At 35.2% G+C, this 23,864-nt stretch overlaps 4 protein-coding genes across 5 annotated transcripts in view; all 4 read right to left on the bottom strand.

Annotated features, from left to right (window-relative positions):
- The window catches only part of LOC138320404 (dopamine beta-hydroxylase-like), a 56,290-nt gene extending 54,978 nt beyond the window's left edge, over positions 1-1,312 (bottom strand). The window contains exon 1 of the mRNA XM_069263352.1: positions 1,070-1,312. Within this exon, the coding sequence (XP_069119453.1) occupies positions 1,070-1,074 (5 nt within the window). The 5' untranslated portion in view covers positions 1,075-1,312. The remainder of the gene's footprint in view (positions 1-1,069) is intronic.
- A 5,104-nt stretch (positions 1,313-6,416) lies between these two features.
- LOC138320402 (uncharacterized) lies at positions 6,417-10,350 on the bottom strand. Of its 2 annotated transcripts, none has more exons than XM_069263350.1 (6): positions 9,829-10,350; positions 9,319-9,475; positions 8,778-8,813; positions 8,158-8,232; positions 7,588-7,662; positions 6,417-7,225 (listed from the first exon to the last, which is right to left on the bottom strand). In XM_069263350.1, exons 1-6 carry the CDS (start codon positions 9,975-9,977, stop codon positions 7,205-7,207), a joined length of 513 nt encoding a protein of 170 aa, XP_069119451.1. In that variant the 5' UTR covers positions 9,978-10,350; the 3' UTR covers positions 6,417-7,204. The 2 variants fall into 2 exon arrangements, with proteins under 2 accessions (XP_069119451.1, XP_069119452.1); XM_069263351.1 differs by having other exon boundaries at positions 7,588-7,659.
- Positions 10,351-10,574: 224 nt separating this feature from the next.
- Positions 10,575-20,761, bottom strand: LOC138322050 (cell surface hyaluronidase CEMIP2-like). The gene is made up of 11 exons (XM_069266105.1): positions 20,652-20,761; positions 19,686-19,834; positions 19,257-19,326; positions 18,388-18,522; positions 17,445-17,577; positions 16,987-17,050; positions 16,311-16,346; positions 13,124-13,213; positions 12,165-12,345; positions 11,448-11,654; positions 10,575-10,814 (listed from the first exon to the last, which is right to left on the bottom strand). The coding sequence occupies exons 2-11, from the start codon at positions 19,739-19,741 to the stop codon at positions 10,575-10,577; spliced, it is 1,212 nt and encodes a 403-aa protein (XP_069122206.1). The 5' UTR covers positions 19,742-19,834; positions 20,652-20,761.
- A 70-nt stretch (positions 20,762-20,831) lies between these two features.
- LOC138322049 (cell surface hyaluronidase CEMIP2-like) overlaps positions 20,832-23,864 on the bottom strand; it is a 57,855-nt gene continuing 54,822 nt past the window's right edge. Inside the window, exons 8-10 of the mRNA XM_069266104.1 lie at positions 23,075-23,173; positions 22,224-22,357; positions 20,832-20,927 (exon numbers count right to left, since the gene is read on the bottom strand). Of these exons, the coding sequence (XP_069122205.1) occupies positions 20,832-20,927; positions 22,224-22,357; positions 23,075-23,173 (329 nt within the window). The remainder of the gene's footprint in view (positions 20,928-22,223; positions 22,358-23,074; positions 23,174-23,864) is intronic.

Here is a 23,864-nt window from a genome sequence, read left to right as displayed (position 1 = left end):
TGTTACGAGCATTTCGCTCTTCGGAAAAAAATGTCTTTACTTTTGTAAAATATGCTTATTGCGACTACGAGGCGGTTAACACCATCTAGGTTGAAATTTATTCCGGATTGGTTTATATCATGCTATCAAGCAGTGTTTTGTTAACATTGTGGTATCATTACAGACAGATGACAATAAAAGTACATTGGTATCTTGAAGGAAAGACGTACATAGCAATGCGTATTGTATATTTATAGGTACAAACTACACTTCTATATTCTTGTGGACATGGAGTCGACATTTATAAGATAATTTTACAGTTAGTTATGAAACGTAATTGTGATGTAGCTTCACAAAAATAAGTTTTCAAAAAACTAACAGCAAATTACGTGAAATTGGATCGGGTGACCTTCAATTACCGGAGGTCACATTAGCTCAGGATTCGTCATATTTCGTTTGCTTAAGGACCCTCTGACTCCAATATGGAAACTGTGCATAAAATCGTTTCGGAAATGATGCCTATCAACATTTAATGGACATTTTACATAAATTTGAAAGACATGCATTACTCATCAGTAGATCTAGAAATGTATTCACATGTGTGTCATGTAAAGTTTACGTACACCACACAAACATTATTAACGTTATTAGAATAATCTTCAAAAAATCATTTTAGATGTCCGAAGAGGACTTTAGATAAAATAGTGACAATTTTTCTTAGAAACCATGTTAGAAAACATATTATTTCTGTTCCACTCTCCTTCAATTTGTCTTTATCATTTTTCGCTTTTTGAAAATAAATTATCAAATAAAAAAAGACTGAGACGATAAATTTATTATTATCATCCTAGACCAATACCTTGCTAATATAGAACTTGTGATCTTATCATTGCAGTATATACTTTTGACCAACACAAGACAGCAAATCAGGAAGCACGTGTACTAGTTTACAAAAAAAACCCACTTATGTGTAGACCGATCGGCTACCGATCAATTCTTGCAGCACTGCCTATATCGGTAGAGTACCTTACAGAGAAGTGACATTGCCACTCCTATTTATGTTTGCCTAGAAACAAAAATCTGAGCCTACCTCATTTTGTCCCGGGACTGCAACAGCCTGTTATCCGAAATAAAAGCACAATACTGTTTAGTCTACCAAACAAACAGCCACTGTTAGTGGAGGGTTTCCTCTCCTGCTCCCTGCCGATACAGTGGCTGTATGTCTAAGCCGTATCTCCCCGCCTAGATGTGATAACCGGGTCCAGAAGCTGAGGCAGTCTGATCTCCAATCATAGCGACTGGAGGAGACTCCATCACGCCAGCTCAACTAACAGGCTATGTTTTAGTGAGATAGATTGGGATAGGTTAAAGTTCAAGTTGATGATGATATAATTAGAATATAAGCATTTCGTTGAAAATCGGAAGTATTAATGACATAATCAACTTAAAATTCTACAAACGTTTATTTACGTTCATACCAGTCGATAGTCGGATTTACATACATGTACCACATATCATGTGATTTCTTCGAGATTTCAAGGAGCATTGCTTTGATTGCGAAAATTTGATCTATGAAATATTGAGAAATCGTTACCTGATGTAAGTTTATTTTTATAAGTTATGTAAAGCTTAAGACATGCGACAAAGATAGACTGTGATTTTGGTTTTTCATCATTTACATTGAATTGATCTTAATTCAGTATCACACACTACATTGTAGAATTATTATATAAATATGACTAACTATAAAAACAATGGTTGATATAGGCTGGTTTATGAAAGGAAGGATATAGATTTTCAACATGATCTATATATCTAACCTACTTTTCTGTATAGCCTGTCTACCTACGTCGACATACACAGCCAAGTTTGGTTCTATATTCTTTGATCACCACTCACCCTACATTCTCCAACAACCAAAACACAATCGGCTGTATCCTGTAACGAGTTGTAGAGATCGAGCTGATAGGAGATGAATGACGTTTTTCACATTTTTTAAAAAGGGGTCTCCTTATAAATAGAATATCCTATCCATTTCCTCTATTTAACATTTGGGTTCATTTTTTTACTTCACTAGATCTGTTGGGTAATAAAGGGATTAAATTGGTCTTGTACCTTATACCCAAGTCAGGATGTTAGTTACAGGTAAAACAATTAATGACCCGAGGGCAGAATTAATGTCAGTCTGTCAGTTCATGAAATACATATTGTCCTATTACTGCCCATGGGGTGTTCCCCGAACACCAACTCTATGTAGGATGGGGTCATTTCATAGGGGTAATAGGGAGTTATAGTCTGTCTCTAAAGTGTTTTCGTTGCAAGATCACAGGTAAATCTCGGGTAAATCAGCTCACCTGCAGGTTGCTGATCACCAAATCAGTAACTGGTAATTATTTTCAAGTTGCTGCAGAATACATTTGTGTGCCATTTTTCACCTTTATAAGTGTAAATATTTAAAAGAAACAATACAACTTGCTTTAGTTTTCATATTTAGATTAATGTTGACTCTGTAAAACATCTAAAGTAAAATTGTCCCATTTATAGTTTCTTATTGATTTAACTTGGTTATTTTTAATTATAGTATACATACACGTTCATGTACATAGAAATGATGTACTCGATTATTTAATTGAAACATATTTCATCGTTAAATAACAAAATGATTGGACCTCATTCAGTACTTTCCTTAATGATGCAAAATAATACAATATATTATATACAAACATAATATGATGACACCAAAATACGACAAAAACAAAACGTATAATAAAATATTTAAGGAGAGAGAGGGGGCTGCATGTGAAAAGAGATGTAGAGAAAGAATGTGAGATTATAATTTTTAGCACGAGTTAAATCTAGTTTAGTTTACATAAAATTAAAATCTATTACAAGACCGTATAAATCTATGTACATGGTAAAAATAATTGTATCTTGGTCTACAGATAGTTTAGGACTTCCAAATAAAAGTACCTGTAAACTTATGTTGACATTCAGCTCATCTAAATTATGAAGTAAAACAAGACTTTGAGTTTCAAATTATTTACACTCAAAGATGATTGTCCTCTGTAGAGATATCATTTTAATTATGGTTTCACCTCCGTGCATGCCACGTGCACTTAACTTGTATCTTGTGAGAACTTTCGTCTTCATGTTGGCGACTCTCGTTTGTTCTTACGCAGCTATGGTTAAAGGGACTTACTCGAGATGTCTATGCCGCAATAGATCTTTGATGTAAAGGTGTTCTACAACAGTTGTCCTGTTGTAGTATATGTGAACTCATTGAATATGATTTTAAGGAGAACAAAAAGGCATTTGCATTTGTAGGAACTTATGTATGTCATAAGTTTTTGAAATATGGAAATATGATCAGATGTAATGGGGTGTAAGAGTCATAAAGGTTAGGCGGGAAAATAGACTCGTTTTGATAATTTTACCAAACTGTGACCTTCAATGATAAATCAATGTCGATGAAAAGCATAACTTTGCTAGACATCTGTCCATGCTATGTCTATGTAGCCTATGAAACCTTGTACATTTTTGGTGGGAATACGACAAAATCGCATTTTTTTTTCAAACGGTCATATCTCCGCCATTTCGGATCAGATGACCTTGAAAATTTTCATCATATAAGAAGTTTAATGGTCAAAGCTGACTGGATGTAATACGCTACTTCTGAGTTACCTGCATTACCAATACCCCAGTGGTGACTATCACTGACGTTATATGTACTCCTTACAATTGTAAGAAATCTTTATTATTATGCAATTGTAATGCACATATTCTTATTCGTCATATTACTGTTACATACTGACCCTCCCGTTTTTGGCTTTATTTTTATTTTTGTAGAAGTTGTATCAAATTATTTCATGTCTTGGCACGAAGGAAAGCAAAAGAAAAAAAAACCAGAACAAGTATTTATTTACTGCTTTTACTTTTACAAGCATTATATGCGAAGACAAGATTTAACTGCATTGTAAAGATGTGCGATAATTATTGATAACAAACTTATCAAGGTAATATCTTATGAGAAAACATGACATTTATATTGTAAAAAATATCTTTGATATGGAGCTAGGCCAGCCTGTATGACAAAACATGTCATTATATAACTCAGGCCAAATTCTAAAGCTCTTCAACTTTATAAAAGCATGAACACAAAGGCTTGAGGACTGCAGTACTTACAGTACTTTGATTTTTGTCTTACATCCATAAATCTCTCATTAAGTCGTGTTATAATTTGACCGGTCGACATAACTACCTGTTCAAAGTCGAGTTACCGTTATTCGACCTAAACTAACGCAATGGCAGAAATACGACACCATATGTTTCAAATACATTATATACGATTACAAAATTTAGTTTTTATTACAAATTGATAATTTCGTGTTTAGTTTTACCATGACAACCCAGTACAAATATACAGAGGAGACGTGATCCATATTTACCCTGCCAAGCCATTTTAAACAGGACGGCCTTTTTTATTTCCCTGGTTTATTAATATTCGAAGATATTCCGTCCCAATGCGAGTTGCTCTGCTTTCTGTGTGGCCTAATCAATGGGAGATAATCCAAACAGATGTTACAAAAAAGGGTATTATATTGGACTCTATGCATGATTTATCGTGTCCTGGTAACAGCTGAGAATCAGGAAAGTCTGACACTATCTAAGCTTAACAGACTGGTCGTCAGCTCAATTAAAACAATTCATTCATGTATTAAAATAACTTGATTTATTTAAGAAACAACACTTTATTTTCATATATGCTATAGTTTAGTTAACTTCTCGTGTTGCCTCCCTTTGTATCATCTATGTAGAGTTATTTTTGAGCAGTCACATTACTTCGTCTGTATTTGAGCTATATATCATGACAAGGAGTAAAAGTGGCAGGACTTCGCTAACATTGGTGAAGAATTAAAATTATAATTGATACACCTACATTTGATTTAAGTGAAATTAACACGTTGGTTGACCATTGGCTATTCCTTGTTCACCGAATCTCTGTGCATTAGTAAATACTCTTATATTATCGGACAGTAATTGATGCCCCTTGTTGTGTATGGGCAGTGATTGACGCCCTCTTGTTGTGCACGGGCAGTGATTGACGCCCCTTGTTGTGTATGGGCAGTGATTGACGCCCTCTTGTTGTGCATGGGCAGTGATTGACGCTCTTTGTTGTGTATGGGCAGTAATTGAAGCCCTCTTGTTGTGCACGGGCAGTGATTGAAGCCCTCTTGTTGTGCACGGGCAGTAATTGAAGCCCTCTTGTTGTTCACGGGCAGTGATTGACGCCCCTTGTTGTGTATGGGTAGTTATTGAAGCCCTCTTGTTGTGCACGGGCAGTAATTGAAGCCCTCTTGTTGTGCACGGGCAGTAATTGAAGCCCTCTTGTTATGCACAGACAGTGATTGACGCCACTTGTTGAGTATCAGCAGTGATTGAAGTCCTCTTGTTGTGTTGTGCACGGGCAGTGATTGGCGCCCCTTGTTGTGTATGGGCAGTGATTGAAGTCCTCTTGTTGTGTTGTGCACGGGCATTGATTGATGTCCCTTGTTGTGTATGGGCAGTGGTTGAAGTCATCTTGTTGTACACGGGTATTGACACCATTTGAAAATAAACACCATGACCATTTATTACCTTGTGTTTGTTGCAGTATTTGATAATTGACTTCAATACGTGTACACGTTGTCTTACATGTGCAATAAACCTATGCTTTCCTTCACACTTCCCAATCGTATTGTCTTCGTAAGTGTTGTATGTGTGTGCCTATTATTTCACATTTCTGTATAATAGGAGTTATTTTCTGTTTTCTTTCATTGTTTCTATCGTTGACAAACTCACGTCCTTCCGTAAATTTATTTTATAACCGATATCAACTTGTTGGGCGAATGCAATACTTAGGATAGTTTAGTGTCAGATGTTAAAGACTCGCCCTCTCCTTAAATATTTTATGAAATGATGATGATATCCTAAAAATATCCAGCTAGACATTGATAAACATCATATCATACAAAATACAATTCTAGTTTATCAAGATTGTTCGATACAGTTAGGCCTATAAATTTCACCTCGTTTAATTTTCTTTAAAATTTGCTCACTGAAAGATTGGTTGATAAACTGCTTATTAAGGCTTTTATTTGAAATTTGACAGAGCGGTTTTGGAAATATGGTACTTTTAATAACCCTACTTTACCGTCTGTTTTTCTCAAAATACAATTTTACACACATTTTTCCAAAGCTTCGTAATTGACTGAAATATTACAAACAACAACATTTTTTTTATCTTAAATATGGAAGTTTATATGGCTATCAATGACCTCAATGTCGTTTCCTCTTTTAAGAATACATTAATTGTGATTTTTTTATGCGATAGCGTATAAATGAGGCCTAAAAATGAATTAAAACCAAAATGTAATAATAATTCTAAGCTGTAAAAAAGTGATAAACATACATTCAATATATATATATACCAGTGGTGTAAATACAGGAGATGTAGCACTTACAGCGACATGCTTTCTGCAATGTCAAATTCTTAAAAGATCTCTCAAATAAAAATATCATTGGCTCTGAAAAGAAACATTTAATAATTATCAATTTATTTTTTAGAGCCGGTTGTTTTTATGTGGTCTATTATCTGAATACTTTGGAGCGCGGTAGATGTTTTGTGTTCAATTCAGCCAAATCAAAATGAAATAAAATGCACCCCGTCATAAAAAGCAGAACAAACAACGAAGAAAAAAAATATAAATAAATAAAAACAAATGTTTATACAAAGAGTACATAATTCTAAAAGATTAAAAAATATATATATATATAATAGAGTATAATTTCCTACAATGCATGCTAATGTTCGGCGATAACAACTGAACATAATTGTCTCTTGAATTCCGTTAGAACAGGACAATCATTGATTATATATGTGGCTAAGCTAATCGACAAACTCCGTTAAAAACTGCGTCTTACCAACAGAGATGAATATAAACATGGTCCTTGTTTACTGCTTAGCCATTCTACCAAAGTCGTTACACATCGCTATAAACAGATGTTTGTATTTTTCACCGATCAGTTTTGTTTGATACAATCACCAATTTTATTATGTTTTGTTTTGTTTTTATCACGGAAGGGAATATCAACATTAAACAGCACCGCAGGATCTTCAGAGGTAAGTCGATGGCCAGGCAATGTCAGATAGGTAATAGTTACATTCCTATATTCAGAAGCATCTTCATTAGACACACTCACCCAATTTCTACAAATAAAGGCAATATACTTATATATATATATCAAAATGACAATCCGATAAACCCAATAGTTTTTTCAGATTGATCCATGACAACGTTGTAACAAATTCTTATCGCTCAATGTTTTTATCCAAACTAAAGAAAATTATTTAAAAAAAGAGGTTAACTTAAAAGAGAGTAGCTTTCCTTGCAATTGGGATGATATTGTACTCGGCGATAATATTGAACAGTTTAGCACAACCGCCACAGAGAGTACAATTGACGTATTAACTTCAACAAGACATTTCCGGTGCAGAAGGCGCTAAACAGATCCGACTAAAATATGTATAACGTTTAAATAAACAGTATCTTATGTGGAAGTATAACTTACCTCAGGTTTTTCATCTCTTGGGAAAGTTCTATCTGGGTCAGCTAAACTTCTCCGTCTCCTCTTTAACGTCTCCTGCTGTATGGTAATAAATCAGTCTGACGTTACATGCCTTTAAAATATGTGTCAATTTCAATTTCATTTTGACATTATACATAACTATTAAAAGAGTTGGACATTAGGCTAAATATGTTAAGGTACACTGGCCGTATTGTAATGGTTCCTTTATCACACGTACAATATTGATAGTAAGGAATTGTCCTCATGCCTGTGTCGATTAGTTTGGTTCGATGTAAATGATTGGCGGTATAACTTAATAGTTGTACGATCTATCAATGTTGATTGAATAAAAACAAAAACAAACAATTCGGCATGGACATGGTCACCTGCCCGAATACGCATGTTTGCAAATATCGCATCCGTGACCTGATTGAATGATAAGGTAATGAGGTTTAGTTTTAAAAGTAGGTTTTATATTCAGTCACCCATGATAAGGTCAATTCTACTCGAGCAGAATTTTATACTACACAATATAAGGCGTCCTTCTAGGCACGCCATTACTTCATCACTTACGTCAACATTCTCGCTCTCCAAAGCAATGAGTTTCTCGATAAGGTCCACTAATCTGCTCTTAGCCTTCGACTCCAACTGAAAACAGTTACAAGTTACCCTGATAGTTGTTGTTTTCTATGATGGTGAATAAATCGAAACTTAAGTTTTGTTCAACGACTGTATAGAAGTCTATTTTCGGTTTACCGGGAAAGGGGAAATTGTATTTGGAATTATATCTCAATAATCTAACATTACATATATCGTTAATACATAGACTAGTTGAGTACTAACATACACATACTTGTATAATGTATAAACAATAATAATATTCACAATTATCGAATGAAGAACTTGTATTGAGGGGTAACTTATACGTTAGTTGTTCCTTTGTGAACCCCAGAATGTAATGCAAGGTTCCCCAGTAACGTAATGGCCAAAGGATTTTTAAACTTTGATCAAATCAAAAATACGTGATATCACTCTAGTGTATATTAGTGGATGAGAAGCGAAAATTAAATACAGAGGACGTTTATTCCACGGCTCATCATATTGTTGCAGGGTAATATATCAGTCACTAGATGCATAGACTTCGCCAAAGCAAAGGATCATCGATTTATTAATTAACAAAAAGAAAAACCTACCTCCCGTGTCTCACTCCCAACTGCCCTTGTGCTTGTCTGTAACATGAAGTAGGAGAACATTGATAACACTGCGACGTCTGCTAACGTCAGTGATACAATCACAACTGGTTCGCCGTGTACGGTTTAAATAACAAAAACCAAGTTTGTGAACTCAGTGGTGTTTAAAAAGAGATTACTTTTGCCATTCTCTTATACCTGACAGGGTTATCCCGCGGTTGCTAGAAATACGATAACTCTGTTTTTCACCGAAGTTGGAAAAGACAGCTCAAACGCGCTAGACAGTGATGTATTCAATACATGCGGCGACCATTTTTACGCAAGACTGCATTTTCAACATTTATCGTAAAGGTATGGGAGAAAAAGAATCTTAAATGGGCCTGTCAGTTGGACAGGGATATCTCAACTCTCGTGAAAGATTTTAGACGAGCCTCGAGTTGAATAGCCAAAATCTTTCACTCGGGTTGAGATATCCCTATCCACTTGATGGTCCCATGTGAGATTCTGTTATTCTTTGAATTCTATAATTTTAACCTAAACTCACAGTTGGTGGTGCTGTGGGTTGGTACTGAGTTATGTCACAATTATTGTTCCCTGTTTCACCATTCGTAACCTTAACATCAATAGCTCGGCACTGTCCAGTGCGTTTCCCATAATAATCCTGTGTGCAGTTTCCTCTACCCAGGTTCATAAAGATAATTCTGAAAAATAAAAATGATACAGTTAATGTCCTGGCACATGCATAATTATCAGGTATATCTTTTGCATTAATCATGTATTTATTGTATCTTCCATTTCTTGGTACAAGACGTGAATCTAAAATAATAAAACGCTCTCATTCAATATATGGTAGACTCTTTTACAAAAACAAATAAAACAAAATGTTTTTGAAATAATTTTTATCTTTTTATATTTGATCTCTCCAGTAATACATCAGTGATATCTTAATATTAAAAGATATTGGCGGGTTATTAATAAACTTTTAATTGCCATACACTGTGCCAAACGTATATATAATGTAATACGGTGTTGTCTATAAGTTTACTTCACTTACCCCTCTGTTTTGTTGTGAAAGTATTTGAGTTCAGAGCTTTCCCGGGCCAATTCGCCGTAAGAAGCAACGCTGTTGGAGGACTCGATTCCATTAGTCTTTATTCGTAAGACGGCATCTTTTGGAACACAGAATCCCACGATAACATCCATTCTGTAATATATAATGTCATTCAGAATCAAACAACAGTATTGACCCTTTAAAGTTTACAATCAATTGTCGTCTTGTATCTATTTGCACACCGATGAGATATAGATATCAATATATGTATCGAAAAAATAAACATGCATTTGTTAAAACAAGCAATACTTTTGAAATTGATTTTGGAAAAGCACGTATCAGGGTTTAAATGTGTCTACTTATAACTTCCGTTACTGCAAATTATATATTCCATTCTGTCTCATACTCGACACACAATTAAATTAAGTAATTTACCAGCGTCTCTAATTAATCGATGTTCGAATTGGTAGAGAACCTTTCCTGATATATTGTCGAATGTTAATTGCTTCAACTCTGCTTTCTATAAATCAATGATAACAATAACTGATAACAATTAGATATATCCTGAATGATTTAAATCAATAAACTGATAACAATAAGTGATAACAATTAGATATATCCTGAATGATTCAAATTAATAAACTGATAACAATAAGTGATAACAATTAGATAACAATAACTGATAACAATTAGATATATCCTGAATGATTACAACATGTACAGTTTGTTAACGTATACTTAATCCGTAATCATAACTTAAGATTTTGATCAAAATATATAACTTGCTTTTTGTCAGAAGTCCTTAACTTGAGCGCCCTGGAAAAATCAAAATCATCCTTGCCAAAGGAAAATACGTAGTGGTAATGGAATCTGTTCAGTACGACGTTGAATGGTGTATTTTTTGGGACGGGGTCGCCTTCTGAGTCTAACGTCACTACAGTGTCTGTGTGACTGACTCTTTTTACATTCACAATGTTCGAGATTCCCATCTACAACAGTTTGAAGCATTAAAAGACATTAATGTGCAACGACAATGTATCCAGTAACTAAACTGTCGTGCACTTAAGGTGTCAAATATATTTCATCAGGATGATTCACCTCCTATGGCTTTAGTTTTTGCAACACTAATGAGTTAAGCTCAATGTGTTTTGGTTCGATTAGTTTCATTTCTAAGGTCCTAAAAACAGCAAGAAATATCTATCAGGTTTAAATGGTGAAATGAGGAAACAAGTATTACTCGAAGAAAATCGAGCGTCGAGCTACCCCACATGAGTTTGAAACTCGCGACTTAGAGGTGATGGTGACGTGTGGCCCATCAGATCAATATACCATGGCAGTATCAATATTTAGGTAAATTGAATTACATAAAGAACATTATTCCTTAATAATCAAACGTTATGATATCTAAACTAAGTGCAGCATTCTGATATGACATGTTTCGTCTGAAGGTGATTCTGTATTAAGTTAAATAATGACACGGGTATATATTGTTTCACTGTCTATTTGATAAATTTCTGTTCGTTGATACCTTGCTGCTACCGATGGTTTGAAAGGATTGAGAAGACACATTTAAAATGGTTATTCTTAAGATATGGAAGTTTTTATTTCAGTTAATTACATACCATTGCGTAATCTTCATTGCAGATGGCATACGGACCCCAGTTTTCCCTGGTGTAGCATTGATCAGTCACGTGGAAAGATGTGCTTCTCAACACTGTGGTAGGGGAACTGGAATGTGTGACCTGACCGTTATCACGGAAAGATTCCACATCATTACCGCCTCTGTCATTGTCTGTATCAGGTTTCAGCATCCTATTTCCCTGCTCAGGCTTGAATGATAACAAAGGGAAAACCAAAACGTGAAGGCATACGTTATTTTTGTACGATGGCCCATATGATGACAAAACAGTTACTCTTGTAAAGCAGTTGCCAAACGAGTAAAATGACAAAACATGTTAGCAAGTGCTTTTTACTAAATCAGTTGTCATGGCATTTACCAAAAATATGTGTACCACTTCAGTTTAGTAAAGCAGTTGTCATGGCGGCTATCGTATTTTCGCTATACATTTTGCTTTTTTCAACATCATTATTTCAATACTTTTTTCGTCAGCTCGATAAGGTACATAAATATGATGACCAATATCTAAGGAAGGCTTGATTTTATCGTTCCATGTTGTAAGTACATTTACATTATATTTCAATCAGTGTTAATTAAAAGTATCAGTGATATACTCATTTTTCTCAATATGAAAACAAAATTGTCTTTTATTAGCGTGAGATATGATGTATAGGGTAACGACAAACATGTTTTGTGATACATCATAATTATGTAAACTCACGTCACTGAAACCAAAAGAGATGCCTTCTTCCATCCTATTTTGCGTAACTGCTTCGCTGTTCTTTCCCGCAAAACCGATGGCACCCGAGTTGTACACATTTGATTTGTAAAAATCATCAAAATAAATATTTTTCAAAGTTACTGGTCCGGTAAAAAGTAATCCCACTCGTCGTTCTGTATCTCTGAAATCGTAACAAAATAACGTCCAGACTGGTTATAGTATTTGACAATGCATTTTTCATGAATCTAATTTAATACTTTTTTTCAATATTTCATATTTAATGATTTATATAGTATTACAAACTAAAGCTATTTATTAAATGAACCTTCGGATTTTCAACACTAATTATACCTAGACTACAAGAATCCCCAATTTCGAGATATTTATTTTCGCCATTGAAGAACAAGGGTTTTAATTAAAGCTGTGAACTATGTCATCTCTCTCTAATGTGTGTTACATGTATCTCGTTTAGTAGCGTTGATGTAACGTAGCAGAGACGTAATTGACGCTGAACACAATCGACAGTTCAATTATAACGTATAACGTAAAACAATATCTCTATTGATATGTTCAGATTGGTCATGGGTGAAACGGCTTCGTTTATACAGTAATGCAAACATTTTCTTAGTTGTTGTCAGACTGCACGGGTATATCGACTACTTATGTATGCATACCTATTATGGGTTATCAGCTAATATAAGTATATTCCTTCTCAACTAATATTCACCAGCTTAAACGCAAAACTATGGTATGGCGAAAATAGCGAGAATTAGAATCTAGGGAGAAAACCGTTTTATGGTAATTGAAGCGCTCATTTTAGCGGCTTTTGTTATAGAACAAAATTAACATTTATGACTGATTTTTTAATGAAAGAGGCAAGCATTATTTAAGAAGATTATATCAAAATAATTATATTGCAGAATCTAATGGTACAAAAACAAGTAAGAGGAGATACGTACGAGTCATCCTCATCCACAGTAGCATCTTCCCGCTCTCCCAGAATCACACTATCCTCTATTTTCTGTTCATATCTCTCAGTTCTTACTCCTCTGTAAATCAAATATGGCTTGGTGAACATCAGGTTTCAAGGAAAAATTCAAAACTAAACAACAGCGTACAGATAGGGCCTAATCATATGGCTTTGTATCAACTTGCGACGTTTTTGAGGTTGTCATTTATTATCTAAATGAGGAGTATCAATTTGGGCCCTCTGGTGGCCATGACCGACATGCATTATTTTTTGTTTGCCCGGATTAGGATATTCTGATATGACATATGATTAAGGTCAGGTCCCTTCTGAGTTATGGGTGTTAAACATGAAGATAAATTTGATAATTTTTTTTCTGTTTTGCAGGAACCAAATGATATTTTTTACGCAAGAATACTGTTCATTTTCATAAATATACCGAAGAAAAATGTCATATATCATATCATATTACATTGAGTAATTCCTTTGCATATAATTATTTTTCTTTGTTTTAATACTAAATGTGGCTTCCTATTTTGTTGACTCTTCTTTTTCATACCATTACGGGGAAAAAATCCGAGACTGGCTCGAAAACCCGACGTAATCGTGACTTCGTCATAGAAACATTGACGCTGCGTATTGATTCGGAAAAAATATCCCTTTGAAAATCAATAGAATCGTACATGTAAATGTATTTTATTCAATAAAGTAGTATGGACATTTATTATATGATATATACAAATATCATTTATTTGCAAATTTCTGCGAGTTTGCAAACAACATTTTGTTTAAGTTACTGTAGTAAACATAGGCAAAGAATATTATGAATAGGATGGGATTGGAGAAAGTGAGCTAGGATTGGGGTTGAAGGGGAGTTTTAGTTTTGGTGTTTTAAAGTTAAAAAAAACCTTCTCCCTTCCCAAATCCCACACCATTCATAATACTTTAGAAGGATATCCCGTGGTTGCTAAGGAACAGATAACTCTGTGTAACACAGCTTACACACGCTAGACAATAACGTGACGTCACTAATACATGCCGCGTCGTGCATTGTCGATGACGTCTTCAATTTTGACGCATAACGACATTCCTGTGATAATGGTGCGATGAAAAATCTGGAAAGCAACGATAATTTCATATTTCTAAGTATTGAAGAAAAAAAATCAAACATGGGTCTGTCATGTGTCATGTCGACAGAATATCTGAACCCGAGTGATAGATTTTGGCTGTCAACACGAGGCTTGCCATATGAAAATGTATTTTCTTTCATACCTCGAAGTTTAATTGCAATTTAACATATAACTTATTCCGCCATTTTGAAATAAATTCGAGACATACCGCGACTACAAGTCAATTTTCCATACATGACATATGATTAAGGTCAGGTCGATTTTTAAAATAGAACCAACCTACATTTGTAGTTTCTTAAAAAAATGAAAATTATACAGAGAAAAAATGTTGACAATGTGACGTCATCATACAGCCTCAGGCGATATAAATTGATTCTCGAGTCCAGCTAGCACAACACGTGTAGGTATGAGAGACCAGCCAGTATCAAACCTGTAGTTATGAAAAACCAGCCATAATTACACCTGTAAGTATGAGAGACCAGCCAGTTTTACACGTGTAGGTATGAGAGACCAGCCAGTATTACACGCGTAGGTATGAAGGACCAGCCAGTATCACACCTGTAGGTATGCTAGACCAGCCAGTATTACACCTGTTAGTATGAGAGACCAACCCGTATCACACGCGTAGGTATGAAAGACAAGCTGGTATCACATCTGTAGGTATGAAAAACCAGTCAGTATCAAAAATGTAGGTATGAGAGAACAGCCAGATAAACGTGAAGATATTAAAGACCAGCCAGTATCACACCTGGAGATATTAAAGACTTGCAAATTTTACACGTGTAAGTATGAAAGACCAGCCTGTGTTAGACTTATAGGTATGAAAGCAAGCAAGCATTAAACGTGTAGGTATGAGACCAGTCAGCATTACACGTGTAGGTAGGAGATCAGCCAGTATCACACGTGTAGGTAAGGGAGATCAGCCAGTACATCACGTGTAGGTATTGGAGACCAGCCAGTATTATACCTGTAGGTGTGAAAGACCAACCAGTAATACACATGTAGATATGAGAGGCCAGCCAGTATTGCACATGTAGATATGAAAGACCAGCCAGCGTCAGACTTGTAGGTATTAGACCAGCCAGTATTACACGTGTAGCTAGGAGACCAGCCAGTATTACACGTGTAGCTAGGAGACCAGCCAGTATTACACCTGTAGGTACGAGACCAGCCAGTATTACACGTGTAGCTAGGAGACCAGTAATACACCTGTAGGTATGAAAGAAAATATTCTTGTCTGTTTTGGCATCAGATGAACTTTATTCTTGCTTATCTGGCATTTTACAAAATAAGGTCACTGTAACCAATTTTTGATAGTAATTCATATTTTCTATTGCCTTTTATATGTAACATATCAACGCATTTTATTTCATAAAACGAACGAATAAAGATATCGTTGGGTTCCTGCAAAATGAGACAAAACAGAAAATTGTCACTCTATTTTAACCCCCATTACTCACAATGGACTCCGACCCAACCTGCATCATTGTCATATCATGATGTCCTGACCCCAGGGTATCTGTAAAAATAATGCCTATCGGTCATGTCCACCAGAGGGACCAAATTGAGACTCCTCTTTCATAGTTTAGAACGTGTTATGCTACCCTGAAAAAATCTTTACTTCGTCATTTCATAATGTATTTCAAAAGCCACAAATAGTGACTTCAAAGTTACCAGTCCTAATTAATTGCTAAAGTGTAAAGGGTACTAGATTTTACCCTGATTATAGTCTCTTTCTCAGTACAATAGGATTTCCCGATATGTTTATTAAATATTCAATATGTCAGAATTATTCACTTTAAAACAATACCTCATAGTCTTTTTTGTAGTACATCATTATCAATTTCTTATCAAATGGCAATAATGGGTTAAGAAATAGCAAACAAAAGAAAAATACATTTCAAAGTAATGTAAAATCAAAAACAAATGTGTGATTTGTAAGCCATAGTTACATGTAATGGGTTATTTTGTAGACAGTTTAGTATTCAGTTTTAAAACAATAGGGCGTTTAAGCGTTTAAAGTTGAATAAAATATTCTGGTGAACTCACCTCAACATTACTATGCCACTCTTGCTCTTTGCAACCCTGCCGAGTACAACGGTGTAAGGAAATGTATTATTAATATTGGTTGATCGTTATAAAACTCCCGATTACAATGTATTGGTAGATCGTTATACAAATCCCGATTACAATGTATTGGTAGACCGTTATACAACTCCCGATTACAATGTATTGGTAGATCGTTATACAACTCCCGATTACAATGTATTGATAGATCGTTATACAACTCCCGATTACGATGTATTGGTAGATCGTTATACAACTCCCGATTACACTGTATTGGTAGACCGTTATACAACTCCCGATTACAATGTATTGGTAGATCGTTATAAAACTCCTGATTACAATGTATTGGTAGATCGTTATACAACTCCCGATTACAATATATTGATAGATCGTTATACAACTCCCGATTACGATGTATTGGTAGATCGTAATACAACTCCCGATTACAATTAATCTTTATAAGTTTATATCAAATTAAAAAAATCTCAGCACGAAATGTACGTACACTAATACTGCAGTATATTAATTAGAATTAACATTTTTCACGAGATAATACGTATCTGGATTATCCCGTTAATTCGAAATTTCATCGCAAAGATAAATTATGTACATTTCATAAAAATATATATGTAAATATATAAATATATCAGTTACTCACCTGAATTGCGACAACGACAATTCTCCAGCTCTAACGTGGGCATTGGTTATTCCATTACCATAGCCTGAGACCAAACAAATAAAATATAAGGGGTATTGTATTGTATGTCACCTTAGTTCAGGCATCACTTAATACTTAATATCTTCAGGTTTAAAATGTCCTCTCGATAAAATCCCATATCACACGGCTGTCTTTGGCAGCTTTATTATTAAGATCAGTCCTGAATCCGAGTATCAACAAGTATGAAATATCAGAAAGTATATTGTCTAAAGTAGTAACTTATAAATAGATTGCCATGAGACGCACGATGGACACATCTATTGCTGACAAAAATGAAAGCCAACAGTATTCTTCTATTTTTTCGTTTAAATAAATTTTGTTCTTGATGTTTCTATATTCACAGTTTCATTACAACTACAAGAGCTGCAAACGTGTCTATGCAGCGTAATTAAACAAACCAGTAAAACAGGTGAGCTGAGTGAGGACTAATGGCGATGTGGAGTTTGTGGAATCCGTCCGTGGGTTATAACCACTCATCATTTCTTTTACATTGCCATCCTTGTCCATGTAGTCATCGATACGTAGACCATACTGAAATAAACAAACAGCCTGAATAATACATTTCGTTCCTGACTATAATGTTAAAATTGTGTTATATTTAACAATGCTGCACGAAACACATCTCACATGATGCTAACGTACACTGCCAGATTCTAAACATCTTGTGTATATCTTTAGTAGAGTATGATTCTTAGAAATTGAAGCATTTAAATCTGTCGACCGTTTTTCACAAATCTAATTTTGTTAATATGATCATTAGTAAAATCTTGAAAAATATGTTTAATTTCTTTTCTTTTCTTGTATGCACACCATTTCAACTAAGCATAAAGTGACTTTGTAAAATGAAGAGTAAATGGTATATGTGCATGACGTAGCAGAGAATACAACATAAATACAGTCGTGGTGTAACTCTGTAGTGTAACCATTAACTGTACACATCAATAAAACTCATACACTCCATGACATGTAGACACCATGCTATCAGCATGATCGCATTAGGTCACACAGAATATATGCTTAAAATAAAACACTAAAATAGCTTTCAAAAACCTCAAACCTAGAATTTCACGCCGATGCGTGCTTGTAAAATATTTGTCATATTTATCTAATTTTTATTTGCTACCGTTAATAAACAGAATAGTTCCATGAACATATATACATTATTTAATAAAAAACACCAACAAGGAACGAATTCTGCTAATAGTGTTAGAATTTAAATTATTTTTTTATTTACGCAACATATCTAAGTTGCTTGTTGAAATAACACAAATTGTGGTAATTGCTGTGCTGAACCTTCTTATATCTGGATCGCATGTGGATAAATGTAAATGTAGAAATCACCTCTCTGTTGTGATGAGCAGTGTTCCTTTCGAACAACCCGAGAGCGGTTCTGCTTGCATCTCCTGGTTTTAACCCATTTAAGTAAGGTTTGTCGCCATGAGGCTCAACTGGGAACACAAAGTGAAATCCGCGACCCTGGAATAAGACATCAAGCTAGATATAAATAGATATAAGAATTACTGATTAGCCATTAAACACAGAAATCATGAAAGTTCTTCAGCATTTTATCTGTTAGATACTATTTTGCCTGGATTGTCTTTAGGATCATTTTCAATTTCCAAATATTTTATTGACAAAAAATGTTCAGTGTCTTCTCCTGATAATGGTGGTACAAACAAACAAATATATATACATGGTGAGGTTTATGAAAATAAGGGAGATAACTCTTTGATGAGGAACGATATCATTTTTGATCATTTTCTCTTCTAACAATTCTAAAAGATTTAAGTCATATTTTGAAATATTTCATTCAGGTTGGAAAGTATGGTTTTTGTAATTACACAACCAGTGAACATTATATAAGTGCCGTTTCGATGTCTAGTATGATACGTGCATATGCACTTCCAACTCCGCTTCATTAGGCGTCACAAAAGACAAAAGAACGTTCAAATGATATGTTGTTCTCTTCCATGTAACAGCAGTACAATGGGACACATTCTGGCACTTCAAGGCACACCGCATTCCCAACGTACATATAGATTGTGAAGCTCTCATTCCCATGTATCACACTCCCATTTATCTAGGTAACCTAAAGAAACTAAGCAATTCACCTATTAACAATTATTGTGTCCCTATACTGTTTAAAAATAATTGTCAGTGTCAACACAGATCTGCGTAATTAATTAATTTGTTGGTATTAACGAGGTTACCTCTGATGCCACGGCGACGTTTCCCTCCAGCGAGTTTTTAGGATGGGTGATGTGGAAGGCATTTGGGTCCCTGCAGGTCATAATATATTAACACATGTCACTAAAAACATACAAGTGTGTGCAAAGGTTTAACTATTACATAGCAGATACATTAACTTCAAAACCAGGCAATAGAGTATATTGCTTTAGAGCATTGTTTTCCAACCCTGAATGGTACTGTCTCGGTTATTTTACACTACCACGGACTCTGTGTGTCGTATAGGTGTCTATGGAATCTAAATCATCGAGGCCATGCTCAAATATAGATACAAAGACTTATTAAGTGGGAAAAGATGTCGAAGCAGTCGTCCTGTCGGTGAATAAAGGGCTACTACAGAGTACTATCACCTGCAGGTCCAAGGTTGGTTGCATGAGGGTACCTTTACTTACTTGTCGGATGGGATCAGCCTTGGTTGTAATTTTCCATCCGGTTTTCGTGCCAGCATCGCAAGATTATTGATAAAACTGTTTCCAATTTCATCACCATCCTCCAAAAAAAACTGATGTCCAAGGCAATCAAGGCACACTGTGTTAATTACCTGCATGTACAAGTATTTACATGTGATAGATTATATACTGTCAATACTACATGCCCCGGTATATCAAATTTCGGTAGATTAATAACAATACAGTCTAACCTGCCTGTATAAAGACCACCTATTTGTTAGGACCAGTTTATCAGAGTCCAAAATGGCCAATTTGTCCCGTATATAAAGCCCACCCACTTGTTAAGACAAGTTTATCAGGGTCCAAAATGGCAAATTTGTCACGTAAATAAAGACCACCTACTTGTTCGTACCAGTTTTTATCAGGGTCCAAAATGGCAAATTTGTTCCGTATATAAAGACCACCTACTTGTTAGTAACAGTCTATCAGGATCCAAAAATGGCCAATTTGTCCCGTATATAAAGACCACCTACTTGTCAGGACCAGTTTATCGGGGTCCAAGATGGCCAATTTGCCCCATATATAAAGACCATCTGCTTGTTAGGACCTGTTTCCCAGGGTCCAAAATGGCCAATTTGTCCCGTTAATAAAGATAACATACTTGTTAGGACCAGTTTATCAGGGTCAAAAAAAGGCCAATTTGTCCCGTATATAGAGACCACCTGCTTGCTAGTACCAGTTATCAGGGTCCAAAATGACATATTTTCCCCGTATATAAGACATATATATGACAGCTTTTCTTGATATCTTGGGTGGTCTTTATAAACAGTTTGAATGTATATAATAATGCGTTTGCAAGCACAGCTAGTAATTAAAAATGTAAGCTACATATTCATATACCAATGTCATATCATCATATGAAATACCTTGTATTAAAACAATACGATAATGCCATGTGTTGATACGTACAAGAAGGTTGTTTGTGCGATGGATAGTAACGCATCTGGCGTAGGAATTGTGGATAGTCAAGGCATTGACTGTGGCCTTATCCCCGACATCGCCGACTAAGTGAAAATGGACAGGATATCGTCCTGCAAGTAACAATAAAGTATTCACTAGTAGCAAACAAGAGGCAACAAAGAAGTCAGATTATGGTTGAATATTACACTTTCCCAAAGGTTGTTGTTGGCCAATCAATTCAAATTCAACATTTTTCAGGTGACAGGTTGCAAATCCTTTCACGACCTACAAAGATAAACACAAGAGCATGACAAGTGTAAACATGTTTGGGGCAGGCTTGAATCGCATGTTGTAAACAGGTTTGGAGCAGACTTGAATCGCATGTTGTAAACAAGGTTGGGACAGGCTTGAATCGCATATTGTAAACAAGGTTGGGGCAGACTTGAATCGCATATTGTAAACTAGGTTGTGACAGGCTTGAATCGCATATTGTAAACTAGGTTAGGGCAGACTTGAATCGCATGTTGTAAACAAGGTTGGGGCAGGCTTGAATCGCATGTTGTGAAAAAGGTTGGGGCAGGCTTAAATCGCATGTTGTAAACAAGGTTGGGGCAGGCTTGAATCGCATATTGTAAACTAGGTTAGGGCAGACTTGAATCGCACGTTGTAAACAAGGTTGGGACAGGCTTGAATCGCATGTTGTAAACAAGGTTGGGACAGGCTTGAATCGCATGTTGTAAACAAGGTTGATGCAGGCTTAAATCGCATATTGTAAACAGGTTCGGGGCAGACTTGAATCGCATGTTGTAAACAAGGTTATGGCAGACTTGAATCGCATGTTGTAAATAATAATAAGGTTAGGGCAGGCTTGAATCGCATGTTGTAAACAAGGTTAGGGCAGACTTCAATCGCATGTTGTAAACAAGGTTGGGGCAGGCTTGAATCGCATGTTGTGAACAAGGTTGGGACAGGCTTGAATCGCATGTTGTAAACAAGGTTGGGGCAGGCTTGAATCGCATGTTGTAAACAAGGTTAGGGCAGACTTGAATCGCATATTGTAAACAAGGTTGGGACAGGCTTGAATTGCATGTTGTAAACATAGTTAGAGCAGGCTAAATCGCATGTTGTAAACAAGGTTGGGGCAGACTTGAATCGCATTTTGTAAACAAGGTTGGAGCAGGCTTAAATCGCATATTGTAAACAGGTTCGGAGCAGTCTTGAATCGGATGTTGTAAACATGTTTGGGGCAGGCTTGAATCGCGAATTGTAAACAAGGTCGGAGTAGGCTTGAATCGCTTGTTTTATTGTTCATAATTATGCTCATAACAATATGGTATAATACGAAATCACCAGTAATGATATGCATTTAATATACATTTTTTATATCTATCACGTTTTTAATGGACGCCAGTTGATGATGTCACAGTTTTACAGGAGTGGAAAACAAAATCGTTATTCAGGTTTTTTTTTTTTTTTTTGCATATCCAATTGAAAATATTGTTCAAAAGGAAATATCAGATTCAAAAGAATAAGTGGTTTAACTACATTTAAGTTGAGTACATTACGGTAATTCTAAAATACCTTAAGATGCCCTCCATACAGATCCTCGCCTCCAGTCTCTCCTCTTATCACCACATTCTGGTTAACTAATGCGACTTCTGCGCAGATCGGAACTCCTTTGTAGTCTTGGCATTGATGTTCGTAAATGGCGGTTACTATATAACAAAATCTTTAAACTAAAGCTAAACATTCAAATATTTTTGCTTTGATACGCTTGGATTTTGTAAAATAATATACACATATATGTATATGCATATATAAATTTAAAAGTGAACTGATGCATTGTAATTCTATGAAGATGTTAAGATCAACTGTTAAACCTAAAACCTGGATTATAATTAATGGATCATTATTACAACCACAAACGTTGTAATACAATATGGAAATGTTCAAATTTAGAAAATATATTTTATAAAAAAAGTGTTTTTCTAGGTATCCAGACAGATTATGTTGACGAGGCAGATATACAAGGACACGTGTTTTCATGTGGCTATCTGAATAGGCTTATCGTGGTTAAGTGTTTAAGTATTCCGGTGTATCGTGAGGGTATATATTTCGCTCGTATATATCATTATAACATAATTGATGTTAATGTCTCTGTTTCTTATAAAAGTGAGATCGTAAAGGTATACGGAGTCACTTACCCAGTACTCTACCTGAGTGCTGGGGCTCTCCAGTATCCTACAATTCTGCGTTTTTACAATACACCACACAACTTTAAACACAGAGACGTTGATAATCATCACAATGTTCGGTATTATTACATTACATAGTCAATCGTGTAGGCTGTGGCAAATGCTCCATTTTACTTGTGATCTAATTAAGTACGAATCAGTATCAATATATTTGAGATTAATTTTAAGTATACTTACGATCAATCTTATAGGTCTTGTCTTCCACTACAACTTCTGTGATGCTTGCGTATTCATGTTGATCGAAGCCATTTGTTGGAGCTATCAGTATTTTATCACCTTGTAAAAAGTTCATTTAAAAAAGTGTTGACTCATCCACTCCATATTCATTAGTGCGATTATCTACAGGAAATATACACAGATATTACAAAGACAGTTTCTGCATATTTGAAATTTGCCTTAATTGTTAGTTTAAGTAAAAAGTAACTAAAGAAATCATCTTTCAGTTTTTATGCTTAGACAAATATGTAATGGATCGGTCATCGTCTTTATGGCGTGACAGGGAAATTGTCGTGACGACATATAATTGTATAGAACGAATATACGTACCCGGCCTACTATAACTTTTGGCCGGGTACGAATTGGTCCCGATATGTCCTAGTGGAGCAGTGCCTACGAAAATCACTCGGGCACAATTTTCTATACTTTTTTGTAGGTTTCCAAGTAGTTTATGCGTATACAAGCATTTATATATGATTTTTGTCGAAAACAAACATAACTACCATTCTTAATATCTACCGTACCGTTCACAAAACGTCAAATTCATACTTTGTAGACTTGCTGTATAAATTCATTGCGGAAAGGTCTTCATATGTGTATATGTAAAATAAAATGTCTCGTTGAGAATTTGATATTTTATATGGTTCGGTTTTATTGCCTTGTAGGTGACCGATATAAAACAAGTACGAAAAAATGCATGCAAACGTTTAAATAATGGTTTGCATAACCATTACTTTGCTTCATTAGCAGT

This window comes from Argopecten irradians, chromosome 4 (genome assembly GCF_041381155.1).
Source record: "Argopecten irradians isolate NY chromosome 4, Ai_NY, whole genome shotgun sequence".
Classification (NCBI taxonomy): Eukaryota; Metazoa; Mollusca; class Bivalvia; order Pectinida; family Pectinidae; genus Argopecten; species Argopecten irradians.
This window is presented reverse-complemented; position numbering and strand designations above follow the sequence as displayed.